At 56.0% G+C, this 13843-nt stretch overlaps 1 protein-coding gene across 1 annotated transcript in view; it reads right to left on the bottom strand.

The window, feature by feature from the left end:
* LOC110482496 (glutamate receptor ionotropic, kainate 5) overlaps positions 1–10726 on the bottom strand; it is a 39625-nt gene extending 28899 nt beyond the window's left edge. Inside the window, exons 1-5 of the mRNA XM_077789784.1 lie at positions 10630–10726; positions 8763–8927; positions 7075–7172; positions 4764–4929; positions 704–882 (exon numbers count right to left, since the gene is read on the bottom strand). Coding sequence (XP_077645910.1) covers positions 704–882; positions 4764–4929; positions 7075–7172; positions 8763–8927; positions 10630–10726 — 705 coding nt within the window. The remainder of the gene's footprint in view (positions 1–703; positions 883–4763; positions 4930–7074; positions 7173–8762; positions 8928–10629) is intronic.
* Between the last annotated feature and the right edge of the window lie 3117 nt (positions 10727–13843).

Genomic DNA, 13843 nt, shown 5'->3' with positions numbered 1-13843 from the left:
CCCAAAATTCCCCAAAACCTCCCCAAAATCCCCAAAAACCACCCCAAAATTCCCAAAAACCACCCCAAAATTCCCAAAAACCTCCCCAAAATTCCCAAAAACCACCCCAAAATTCCCAAAAACCACCCCAAAATTCCCAAAAATCACCCCAAAATTCCCAAAACCACCCCAAAATCCCCAAAAACCACCCCAAAATTCCCCAAAACCACCCCAAAATCTCCCCAAAAACCACCCCAAAATTCCCAAAAACCTCCCCAAAATTCCCAAAAATAACCCAAAAATCTCCCCAAAACCTCCCCAAAATTCCCCAAAACCTCCCCAAAATTCCCAAAAACCTCCCCAAAATTCCCAAAAATAACCCAAAAATCTCCCCAAAACCTCCCCAAAATTCCCAAAAACCTCCCCAAAATTCCCAAAAATCACCTCAAAATTCCCCAAAACCTCCCCAAAATTCCCAAAAACCTCCCCAAAATTCCCAAAAATAACCCAAAAATCTCCCCAAAACCTCCCCAAAATTCCCAAAAACCACCCAGACCTCCCAAAAGCCGCAACAAAACCACCCCAGAGCTCCCAAAAAATCATCCAAAAACCGTCCCCGAAACCCCGCAAATCACCACGAAACCTCCCCAAAATGACCACGAATCCCCCAAAACCTCCCCAAATCGCCCAAAATTTCCGGAATTCCCCCGAAAGCGCCGCGGACCTTGGCGAGCACGAGCGCGGCGGTGGCGGCGCTGCCGTCGATGACGATGGTCGGCACTTTGTCGTCGCGGATTTCCTTCAGCAGCGGCGTCGGGTCCTGCTCCGCGTCCAGCACGCGCACCGAGAGCGACTCGCGGGAGATGAGGAACTGCCGCACCAGCTCCTCCAGCCGCAGCAGGCCTGAGACCCGAAATCGGCCAAAATTAACCCAAAATCTGCCCGAAAATCTGCCCAAAATTAACCCAAAACCTGCCCCAAAATCAGCATCGAAACCTGCCCCAAAATCTGCCCCAAAAGGGACTCGAGGGAGATGAGGAACTGCCGCACCAGCTCCTCCAGCCGCAGCAGGCCTGAGACCCGAAATCACCCGAAATTAACCCAAAAAAATCCCAAAAATCTGCCCCGAAATAGCCCAAACCTGCCCCAAAATCAGCATCGAAACCTGCCCCAAAATCTGTCCCAAAAGGGACTCGCGGGAGATGAGGAACTGCCGCACCAGCTCCTCCAGCCGCAGCAGGCCTGAGACCCGAAATCGGCCGAAATTAACCCAAAATCTGCCCAAAAATCTGCCCAAAATTAACCCAAAACCTGCCCTAAAATCAGCATCGAAACCTGCCCCAAAATCTGCCCCAAAATCCCAAAAGGGACTGGCAGGAGATGAGGAACTGCCGCACCAGCTCCTCCAGCCGCAGCAGGCCTGAGACCCGAAATCACCCGAAATCAGCCCAAAAAAACCCCGAAAATCAGCCCCAAAATAGCCCAAACCTGCCCCAAAATCAGCATCCAAACCTCCCCCAAAATCTGCCCCAAAAGGGACTCGCGGGAGATGAGGAACTGCCGCACCAGCTCCTCCAGCCGCAGCAGGCCTGAGACCCGAAATCACCCGAAATCAGCCCAAAAAAACCCCGAAAATCTGCCCCGAAATAGCCCAAACCTGCCCCAAAATCAGCATCCAAACCTGCCCCAAAATCCGACCCAAAACCCCAAAAGGGACTCGCGGGAGATCAGGAACTGCCGCACCAGCTCCTCCAGCCGCAGCAGGCCTGAGACCCGAAATCGGCCGAAATCAGCCCAAAAAAACCCCAAAAATCAGCCCCGAAATAGCCCAAACCTGCCCCAAAATCAGCATCGAAACCTGCCCCAAAATCCGCCCCAAAAGGGACTCGAGGGAGATGAGGAACTGCCGCACCAGCTCCTCCAGCCGCAGCAGGCCTGAGACCCGAAATCACCCAAAATCAGCCCAAAAAAAACCCGAAAATCAGCGCCAAAATAGCCCAAACTTGCCCCAAAATCAGCATCGAAACCTGCCCCAAAATCTGTCCCAAAAGGGACTCGCGGGAGATGAGGAACTGCCGCACCAGCTCCTCCAGCCGCAGCAGGCCTGAGACCCGAAATCACCCGAAATCAGCCCAAAAAAACCCCAAAAATCAGCCCAAAAATCGGCCCAAAATCAGCCACAAAAATCCCTGAAACCTGCCCCAAAATCTGCCCCAAAATCCCAAAAGGGACTCGCGGGAGATCAGGAACTGCCGCACCAGCTCCTCCAGCCGCAGCAGGCCTGAGACCCGAAATCGGCCGAAATCAGCCCAAAAAAAACCAAAAATCAGCCCAAAAATCGGCCCAAAATCAGCCACAAAAATCCCTGAAACCTGCCCCAAAATCTGCCCCAAAATCCCAAAAGGGACTCGCGGGAGATGAGGAACTGCCGCACCAGCTCCTCCAGCCGCAGCAGGCCTGAGACCCGAAATCGGCCAAAATCAGCCCAAAAAAACCCCGAAAATCTGCCCAAAATTAACCCAAAACCTGCCCCAAAATCAGCATCGAAACCTGCCCCAAAATCTGCCCCAAAATCTGTCCCAAAAGGGACTCGTGGGAGATCAGGAACTGCCGCACCAGCTCCTCCAGCCGCAGCAGGCCTGAGACCCGAAATCGGCCGAAATCAGCCCAAAAAAACCCCAAAAATCTGCCCCGAAATAGCCCAAACCTGCCCCAAAATCAGCATCGAAACCTGCCCCAAAATCTGCCCCAAAAGGGACTGGCAGGAGATGAGGAACTGCCACACCAGCTCCTCCAGCCACAGCAGGCCTGAGACCCAAAATCACCCGAAATTAACCCAAAAAAATCCCAAAAATCTGCCCAAAATCAGCCCAAAACACCCCAAATACAGCATCAAAATCAGCCCCAAAACTGGCCACAAAATCTGCCCCAAAACCCTCAAAATTGGCCCAAAAACCTGCCCTGAAATCAGCACCAGAATCCGCCCAAAATCTGCCCCAAAAATCCCAAAATCAGCCCCGGTAAATCCCCAAGAAATCCCCAATAAACTCCCAATCAATAATCAAAAACTGATCAATAATCAATAACCAATAGGTGATCGATAACTCACACTCGGGGCGGGCGCAGATCAGCGAGGCCGGCGGCGCCCGCAGGCTGCGCAGGAGCCCGCCCAGCGCCCGAGGAACCCCGCTGAGCCCCCTAAACCCCAATCGATACCCGATCGATAGCTGATCAATAACCAATAGGTGATCGATAACTCACACTCGGGGCGGGCGCAGATCAGCGAGGCCGGCGGCGCCCGCAGGCTGCGCAGGAGCCCGCCCAGCGCCCGAGGAACCCCGCTGAGCCCCCTAAACCCCAATCGATACCCGATCGATAGCTGATCAATAACCAATAGGTGATCGATAACTCACACTCGGGGCGGGCGCAGATCAGCGAGGCCGGCGGCGCCCGCAGGCTGCGCAGGAGCCCGCCCAGCGCCCGAGGAACCCCGCTGAGCCCCCTAAACCCCAATCGATACCCGATCGATAGCTGATCAATAACCAATAGGTGATTGATAACTCACACTCGGGCCGGGCGCAGATCAGCGAGGCCGGCGGCGCCCGCAGGCTGCGCAGGAGCCCGCCCAGCGCCCGAGGAACCCCGATCAACCCTCCTAAACCCCAATCGATACCCGATCGATAGCTGATCAATAACCAATAGGTGATCGATAACTCACACTCGGGGCGGGCGCAGATCAGCGAGGCCGGCGGCGCCCGCAGGCTGCGCAGGAGCCCGCCCAGCGCCCGAGGAACCCCGCTGAGCCCCCTAAACCCCAATCGATACCCGATCGATAGCTGATCAATAACCAATAGGTGATCGATAACTCACACTCGGGGCGGGCGCAGATCAGCGAGGCCGGCGGCGCCCGCAGGCTGCGCAGGAGCCCGCCCAGCGCCCGAGGAACCCCGATCAACCCTCCTAAACCCCAATCGATACCCGATCGATAGCTGATCAATAACCAATAGGTGATCGATAACTCACACTCGGGGCGGGCGCAGATCAGCGAGGCCGGCGGCGCCCGCAGGCTGCGCAGGAGCCCGCCCAGCGCCCGAGGAACCCCGCTGAGCCCCCTAAACCCCAATCGATACCCGATCGATAGCTGATCAATAACCAATAGGTGATCGATAACTCACACTCGGGGCGGGCGCAGATCAGCGAGGCCGGCGGCGCCCGCAGTCTGCGCAGGAGCCCGCCCAGCGCCCGAGGAACCCCGCTGAGCCCCCTAAACCCCAATCAATACCCGATCGATAGCTGATCAATAACCAATAGGTGATCGATAACTCACACTCGGGCCGGGCGCAGATCAGCGAGGCCGGCGGCGCCCGCAGGCTGCGCAGGAGCCCGCCCAGCGCCCGAGGAACCCCGCTGAGCCCCCTAAACCCCAATCAATACCCGATCGATAGCTGATCAATAACCAATAGGTGATCGATAACTCACACTCGGGGCGGGCGCAGATCAGCGAGGCCGGCGGCGCCCGCAGGCTGCGCAGGAGCCCGCCCAGCGCCCGAGGAACCCCGCTGAGCCCCCTAAACCCCAATCAATACCCGATCGATAGCTGATCAATAACCAATAGGTGATCGATAACTCACACTCGGGGCGGGCGCAGATCAGCGAGGCCGGCGGCGCCCGCAGGCTGCGCAGGAGCCCGCCCAGCGCCCGAGGAACCCCGATCAACCCTCCTAAACCCCAATCAATACCCGATCGATAGCTGATCAATAACCAATAGGTGATCGATAACTCACACTCGGGGCGGGCGCAGATCAGCGAGGCCGGCGGCGCCCGCAGGCTGCGCAGGAGCCCGCCCAGCGCCCGGCTCACGTCCTCGTCGCTGGGGTGGAGGCTCAGCGCCGCCAGGCGCAGCAGCGGCGGCCGCGGCGCCTCCTCGGGGCCCACGCGGATGTGCGGGATCTGCGGGCGGTTTTGGGGCGATTTCGGGCGATTTTGGGACATTTCGGGGGTTTGGGGGATTTGGGGGGTTTGGGGGATTTCGGGGGATTTCGGGACATTTCGGGGGTTTGGGGTATTTGGGGGTTTGGGGGATTTGGGGGGTTTGGGGTATTTGGGGGATTGGGGATGTTGGGGAGGCGCAAAGCCACCCCGAATTCATCGGCCCTAAAAGCCAAAAATTCACCCCAAAATCAGCCACAAAATCAGCCACAAAAGACCAAAATTGGCCCCAAAACCCACCCCGAAATCGGCCCCAAATTCAGCCCCAAAACCCCAAAATCCACCCCAAAATTCACCCCGAAATCGGCCCCAAAATCAGACCCAAATTCAGCCCCAAAACCCCAAAATCCACCCCAAAATCAGCCCCAAAATTGGCCCTAAAAGCCCAAAACCCACCCTGAAATTCACCCCAAAATCATCCCTAAAACCCCAAAATCCACCCCAAAATCGGTCCCTAAATCAGCCACAAAACCCCAAAGTCCTCCCCGAAATCGGCCCCAAAATTGGCCCCAAAATCGGCCACAAAATCAGCCACAAAATCAGCCCCAAAATCAGCCCCAAAATCAGCCCCAAAATCAGCCCCAAAACCCCAAAATCCACCCCAAAATTCACCCCAAAATCGGCCCCAAAATCAGCCCTAAAACCCCAAAGTCCTCCCCAAAATTCACCCCAAAATCAGCCACAAAATCAGCCACAAAACCCCAAAATCCACCCCAAAATCAGCCCCAAAACTGGCCCTAAAAGCCCAAAACCCACCCTGAAATTCACCCCAAAATCGGCCCTAAAACCCCAAAATCCACCCCAAATTCGGCCCCAAAATCGGCCCAAAAATCAGCCCCAAAAGCCCAAAGTCCTCCCCGAAATCAGCCCCAAAATTGGCCCCAAAACCTCAAAATCAGCCCCAATATCATCCCTAAAACCCCAAAATCCACCCCAAAATTCACCCCGAAATCGGTCCCAAAATCAGCCCCAAAAGACCAAAATCAGACCCAAAATCCACCCCAAAATCGGCCCCAAAATCGGCCCAAAAATCAGCCCCAAAAGCCCAAAGTCCTCCCCGAAATCAGCCCCAAAATCAGCCCTAAAACCCCAAAATCCACCCCAAAATCGGCCCCAAAATCGGCCCCAAAATCAGCCCCAAAAGCCCAAAGTCCTCCCCGAAATCGGCCCCAAAATTGGCCCCAAAACCTCAAAATCCACCCCAAAATCAGCCCCAAAATCAGACCCAAAATCAGACCCAAAATCAGACCCAAAATCATCCCCAAAACCCCAAAACCCACCCCTGAAATCAGCCCCAAAATTGGCCCTAAAACCCCAAAATTGGCCCCAAAATCCACACCAAAATCAGCCCCAAAATCAGCCACAAAACCCCAAAATCCACCCCAAAATCGGCCCCAAAATTGGGCCCCAAATCGGCCCCAAAATCATCCCTAAAACCCCAAAATCCACCCCAAAATCAGCACCAAAACATTCCCCAAAACCCCAAAATTGGCCCCAAAATCCACCCCGAAAATCCACCCCAAAACCCCAAAATCCACCCCAAAATCAGCCCCAAAATCCACCCTAAAAGGACATTTGGGACATTTTGGGGACATTTGGGACATTTTGGGGACATTTGGGACATTTTGGGGACATTTTGGACATTTGGGACATTTTGGGGACATTTTGGGGTTTTGGGGGATTTGAGTCTGGGGGATCCTGGCTGGGTTTTGGGGGTCCCAGGTCAGTTTGGGGGTGATTTTGGGGTGATTTTGGGGTATTTTTGGGGTGATTTTGGGGTGATTTTGGGGTTGTTTTGGGGGTGATTTTTGGGGTGATTTTTGGGTATTTTGGGGTTGGTTTTGGGGTATTTTTGGGGTGATTTTGGGGTATTTTGGGGATTTTGGGGCTCACCTCCTTCTCGCCGCAGATGTGGCTCACGGTGGGGTTTTTTGGGGTATTTTTGGGGTGTTTTTGGGGTGTTTTTGGGGTGTTTTTGGGGTGATTTTGGGGTATTTTGGGGATTTTGGGGCTCACCTCCTTCTCGCCGCAGATGTGGCTCACGGTGGGGTTTTTTGGGGTGTTTTTGGGGTGTTTTTGGGGTATTTTGGGGATTTTGGGGCTCACCTCCTTCTCGCCGCAGATGTGGCTCACGGTGGCCGCGGCGGCCGGGCTGGCGGCCGGACCCAGCACCGAGACCACCCCCTTGGGCAGGATCTGGCACACTGCGGGGGAGGGGGCGTCAGGGGGACCCCCAAACCCCCCCGGACCCCAAATCTGAACCCCAAAACCCCCCTGAACCCCCCCGAGCCCCAAATCCCCCCAAATCCCCCCAAATTCATCCCTGACCCCCCTTGGGCAGGATCTGGCACACTGCGGGGGAGGGGGCGTCAGGGGGACCCCAAACCCCCCCGGACCCCAAATCTGAACCCCAAAACCCCCGGAACCCCAAATCCCACCCTGAATCCCCCCCCGAACCCCAAATCCCCCAAATCCCCCCCAATCCCAGTCCCGAACCCTCCCAGCCCCCCCAGTCCCTCCCAGTTTCCCCCCAGTCCGTCCCAGTCCGTCCCAGTCTGTCCCAGTCCCTCCCAGTTTGTCCCAGTTTGTCCCAGTTTGTCCTGGTTTGTCCCACTTTGTCCCAGTCTGTCCCAGTCTGTCCCAGTCTGTCCCAGTTCCCTCCCAGTCCCTCCCAGTCTGTCCCAGTTTGCCCCAGTCTGTCCCAGTTTGTCCCAGTCCCTCCCAGTTTGTCCCAGTCTGTCCCAGTTAGCCCGGTCCGTACTGGTGTCCGTGGTCTCGTACTGGCTGTCCCAGTCTGTCCCAGTCCCTCCCAGTCCCTCCCAGTCCCTCCCAGTCTGTCCCAGTTTGTCCCAGTCCCTCCCAGTCCCTCCCAGTTTGCCCCAGTCTGTCCCAGTCTGTCCCGGTCCGTACTGGTGTCCGTGGTCTCGTACTGGCTGTCCCAGTCTGTCCCTCCCAGTCTGTCCCAGTCCCTCCCAGTCCCTCCCAGTCTGTCCCGGGCCGTACTGGTGTCCGTGGTCTCGTACTGGCTGTCCCAGTCTGTCCCTCCCAGTCTGTCCCAGTCCCTCCCAGTCCCTCCCAGTCTGTCCCGGGCCGTACTGGTGTCCGTGGTCTCGTACTGGCTGTCCCAGTCCCTCCCAGTCTGTCCCAGTCTGTCCCTCCCAGTCCCTCCCAGTCCCTCCCAGTCTGTCCCGGGCCGTACTGGTGTCCGTGGTCTCGTACTGGCTGTCCCGGGCCAGCTCCCCAGTCTGTCCCAGTCCCTCCCAGTCTGTCCCAGTCTGTCCCAGTCTGTCCCAGTCTGTCCCAGTCCCTCCCAGTCTGTCCCAGTCTGTCCCAGTCTGTCCCAGTCTGTCCCGGGCCGTACTGGTGTCCGTGGTCTCATACTGGCTGTCCCAGTCTGTCCCTCCCAGTCTGTCCCAGTCCCTCCCAGTCTGTCCCAGTCCCTCCCAGTCTGTCCCAGTCTGTCCCAGTCTGTCCCTCCCAGTCCCTCCCAGTCCCTCCCAGTCCCTCCCAGTCTGTCCCGGGCCGTACTGGTGTCCGTGGTCTCATACTGGCTGTCCCAGTCTGTCCCTCCCAGTCCCTCCCAGTCCCTCCCAGTCCCTCCCAGTCTGTCCCAGTCTGTCCCAGTCTGTCCCAGTCCGTCCCAGTCTGTCCCAGTCCCTCCCAGTCTGTCCCGGGCCGTACTGGTGTCCGTGGTCTCGTACTGGCTGTCCCAGTCTGTCCCTCCCAGTCCCTCCCAGTCCCTCCCAGTCTGTCCCAGTCCCTCCCAGTCCCTCCCAGTCTGTCCCGGGCCGTACTGGTGTCCGTGGTCTCGTACTGGCTGTCCCGGGCCAGCTCGAACACCTCCAGCTCCAGGCGCGCCGGGGGCCGCCCCCCGCCCGGGCCATTGAGGCGCTCCCGGGCCAGCGCCAGCGCCAGGCGCTCCCCCCGCCCGCAGCCGCCCCGCTCGTCCAGGATGGCGGCTGGGGGGGACAGGAACGGGTCAGGCACCCCAAAAAACCCCAAAACCCAAAAAAACACCCCAAAATTACCCCAAAAAACCAAAAAAACCCACCCCAAAATCCCCCAAAAACCCCAAATCCCCCCGCCCGCAGCCGCCCCGCTCGTCCAGGATGGCGGCTGGGGGGGACAGGAACGGGTCAGGCACCCCAAAAAACCCAAAACCCCAAAAAAACACCCCAAAATTACCCAAAAAAACAAAAAAAACCCACCCCAAAAAACCCAAATACCACAGACACCCCCCCCGGCCGCAGCCGCCCCGCTCGTCCAGGATGGCGGCTGGGGACGGGAACGGGTCAGGCACCCCAAAAAACCCAAAAACCCAAAAAAACACCCCAAAATTACCCAAAAAACCAAAAAAACCCACCCCAAAATCCCCCAAAAACCCAAATACCACAGAGACCCCCCCCGCCCGCAGCCGCCCCGCTCGTCCAGGATGGCGGCTGGGGACGGGAACGGGTCAGGCACCCCAAAAAACCCCAAAATTACCCCAAAATTACCCCAAAAAACCAAAAAAACCCACCCCAAAAACCCCAAATACCACAGAGACCCCCCCCCGCCCGCAGCCGCCCCGCTCGTCCAGGATGGCGGCTGGGGGGGACGGGAACGGGTCAGGCACCCCAAAAAACCCCAAAATTACCCCCAAAAAACCCCCAAAATTACCCAAAAAAACGAAAAAAACCCACCCCAAAAACCCCAAATACCACCGAGACCTCCCCCCGCCCGCAGCCGCCCCGCTCGTCCAGGATGGCGGCTGGGGGGGACAGGAACGGGTCAGGCACCCCAAAAAACCCAAAAACCCAAAAAAACACCCCAAAATTACCCAAAAAAACCCACCCCAAAAACCCCAAATACCATAGAGACCTCCCCCCGCCCGCAGCCGCCCCGCTCGTCCAGGATGGCGGCTGGGGGGGACAGGAACGGGTCAGGCACCCCAAAAAACCCCAAAACCCCAAAAATCCCCCCAAAAAAACCCCAAAAAATTACCCAAAAATTACCCCCAAAACAACCAGTAAAAAAACATAAATCCCACAAAAACTCCACCAAAACCCCAAACTAACCCCAAAAAAATCCCAAATTAACCCTATAAAACCCCACAAATCCCCCATAAATCCTACAAAAAACCGCAAAGCCGCCATGAAAACCCCAAAACCCCACCAAAAAAAACCCCAAATCCTATTAAAAACCCGCAAATTCCATTTCAAATCCCCCCAAAAAACCCCAAATCGCCCCAAACTCACCCAAGCGCAGCGCGGCGCACGGGCTCCCTCTGGCGGCCACGAGCCACATAACCCCCCCAAACCCCCCAAAAACCCCAAAAATAACCCAAAATAACCCAAAATAACCCAAAATAACCCAAAATAACCGCATGAACCCCCATTAAAAAAACATAAAAAACCAAAAACACCCAAAATGACCCCAAACCCCAAAAAGCCCCAAAAAACCCCAAATCGCCCCAAACTCACCCATGTGCAGCGCGGCGCACGGGCTCCCTCTGGCGGCCACGAGCCGCATAAACCCCCCAAACCCCCCAAAAACCCCAAAATAACCCAAAATAACCCAAAATAACCGCATGAACCCCCGATTAAAAAAACATAAAAACCCAAAAAAACCCAAAATGACCCCAAACCCCCCCAAAAAACCCCCCAAAACCCCCCAACTCACCCATGCGCAGCGCGGCGGCCGCGGCGGCGCCCGGGCTCCCTCTGGCGGCCACGAGCAGCAGCAGCAGCGGCAGCGCGGGGGGGGAGGGGCGCCGCATCGCCCCCTCCGCATGGGGGAGGGGCGGGGGGGGCTCCGGCCGCTGCCAACCGCGGGGGGAGGGGCGAGGGTCAGGGGGGGACCCCGGAGCCGGCCCGAAAGCGGCCCAAAATGGGCCCAAAATGGGCCCAAAATCGGCCCAAAATGGGCCCAAAATGAGCCCAAAATGGGCCCAAAATGGGCCCAAAATGGGCCCAAAATAACCCCAAATTAACCCCAAAATGGGCCCAAAATGGGCCCAAAATGACCCCAAATTAACCCCAAATTAACCCCAAAATGGGCCCAAAATGGGCCCAAAATAACCCCAAATTAACCCCAAAGTGAGCCCAAAATGGGCCCAAAATGGGCCCAAAATAACCCCAAATTAACCCCAAAGTGAGCCCAAATTAACCCCAAAATGAGCCCAAAATAACCCCAAATTAACCCCAAAATAACCCCAAATTAACCCCAAAGTGAGCCCAAAATAACCACAAAATGAGACCAAAATGAGCCCAAAATGGGCCCAAAATAACCCCAAATTAACTCAAAAATAATCCCAAATTAACCCCAAAGTGAGCCCAAATTAACCCCAAAATGAACCCAAAATGAACCCAAAATAACCCCAAAATTAACTCAAAATAACCCCAAAATTAACTCAAAATAACCCCAAAGTGAGCCCAAAATAACCCCAAAGGGAGCCCAAAATGGGCCCAAAATAACCCCAAATTAACCCCAAAATGAGCCCAAAATGAACCCAAATTAACTCCAAAATAACCCCAAAATGAGCACAAAATGGCCCCAAAATAACCCCAAATTAACCCCAAAATGGGCCCAAAATAAACCCAAAGTGAGCCCAAAATAACCCCAAATTAACCCCAAAACAATCCCAAAATAACCCCAGATTAATCCCAAAATGAGCCGAAAATAACCCAAAACGAACCCATAAAAACCCCAAAATAACCCCAAAATAATCCCCAAATCCTCCCAAAATAATCCCAAAATGAGCCCAAAATGAACCCAAAATTAACCCAAAATCGACCCCAAAAAACCCCAAAATGAGCCCAAATATTCCCAAAAGAAACTGAAATGATCCAAAATAAACCCAAAATAACCCAAAATCACCCCGAATTACCCCAAAATCACCCCAGAACACTTTTGGGGATTTTTGGGGGTTTTTGGGGATTTTTGGGGGAGATTTTGGGGTTTTGGGGGTTCCTGGGATTATTTGGGGTTATTTTGGGGGGGTTTGGGGAGTTTGGGTTATTTTTGATTATTTTGGGTTATTTGGGGCTATTTTGGGGCTATTTTGGGTTATTTGGGGGGGGTCGGTTTATTTTGGGTTATTTTGGGTTATTTTGGGTTATTTTGGGTTATTTTGGGTTATTTTGGGGGGGTTGGGTTATTTTGGGTTATTTTGGGTTATTTGGGGGGGGTTCGGTCATTTTGCGTTATTTTGGGTTATTTGGGGGGCTTGGGTTATTTTGGGCTATTTTGGGTTGTTTTGGGTTATTTTGGGTTATTTTGGGAGGGTTGGGGGTTATTTGGGGTTATTTTGGGTTATTTTGGGTTATTTTGGGAGGGTTGGGGGTTATTTGGGGTTATTTTGGGTTATTTTGGGTTATTTTGGGAGGGTTGGGGGTTATTTGGGGTTATTTTGGGTTATTTTGGGTGGGTTCGGTTTATTTTGGGTTATTTTGGGGGGGTTGGGTTATTTTGGGTTATTTTGGGTTATTTTGGGGGGGTTGGGTTATTTTGGGCTATTTTGGGTTGTTTTGGGGGGTTTTGGAGGGGGTTTGAGTTATTGTGAGGAGTTCGGGATTATTTTGGGTTAATTTGGGTTATTTTGGATTATTTGGGGTTAATTTGGGTTATTTTGGGGGCTTTTGGGGATTTGGGGGGGGATTTTGGGTTATTTTTGATTATTTTGGGTTATTTGGGGGGGGGTTGGGGTTATTTGGGGTTATTTTGGATTATTTTGGATTATTTTGGATTATTTTGGGTTATTTTGGGTTATTTTGGGATTTTGGGGGGTTTGGGGGGATTTGGGGGGGATTTTGGGTTATTTTGGGTTATTTTGGGGGGTTTTGGGTGGTTTTTGGGGGTTTTGGGGGGATTTTGGGGCCCCGGTCGCGGTTGCCGGGCAACGGGGGAGGGGCGGGACCGGGAGCGCCCCTCCCCCCCCGGGACCCCTCCCCCACCCGGGACCCCCGGCCCCGCCCCTCCCCCACCCCCCCAGCCCCTTCTGGGGGTCCCAAAATCCGCGGGGGGGGAGGGGAGGGGGGGGACGGTACCGGAACCGGAACCGGGACCGGGAACCGGGAACCGGGAAATGGAACTGGGACCGGGAATGGAACCGGAATGGATCCGGGACCGGGAGCGGGACCGGGAACCGGGAAATGGAACTGGGACCGGGAATGGAACCGGAATGGATCCGGGACCGGGACCGGGAACCGGGAATGGATCCGGGAATGCACTCGGGACCGGGACCGGGAATGGACTGGGGATCGGGAACCCAGAATGGATCCGGGATCGGGACCGAGACCGGGGGATGGAGCCGGGACCTGGATCGCGACCGGGACCGGGAATGGATCCGGAACCGGGACCGGGACCGGGACCGGGGGGTGGGTCCGAGATCGGGACCGGGACCGGGAATGGAACCGGGGCCTGAACCGGGATCGGGACCGGGACCGGGGGATGGAGCCGGGAGTGGATCCGGGACCGGGAATGGATCCGGGATCGGGGCCGGTACCAGGCCCGGGAATGGATCCGGGATCGGTACCGGGATCGGGGGATGGAGCCGGGATCAGTACCGGGATCGGGACCGGGACCGGGGGATGGAGCCGGGAGTGGATCCGGGACCGGGAATGGATCCGGGATCGGGACCGGGATCGGGGGATGGAGCCGGGATTGGTACCGGGATCGGGACCGGGACCGGTCCCGGGAGCGGGGGATGGATCCGGGATCGGTACCGGCTCGGGATTGGGTCCGGGATCGGTACCGGGATCGGGACCGGGGGATGGAGCCGGGAGTGGATCCGGGATCGGGAATGGAACCGGGATCGGTACCGGCCCGGGATTGGGTCCGGGATTGGTACCGGGAGCGGAAGATGGATCCGGGATCGGTCCCGGGAGCGGGGGAT

Source organism: Lonchura striata, chromosome 37 (assembly GCF_046129695.1).
Source record: "Lonchura striata isolate bLonStr1 chromosome 37, bLonStr1.mat, whole genome shotgun sequence".
Lineage (NCBI taxonomy): Eukaryota > Metazoa > Chordata > Aves > Passeriformes > Estrildidae > Lonchura > Lonchura striata.
The sequence above is the reverse complement of the archived record's forward strand: the minus strand, read 5'-3'. Positions and strand labels throughout refer to the sequence as shown.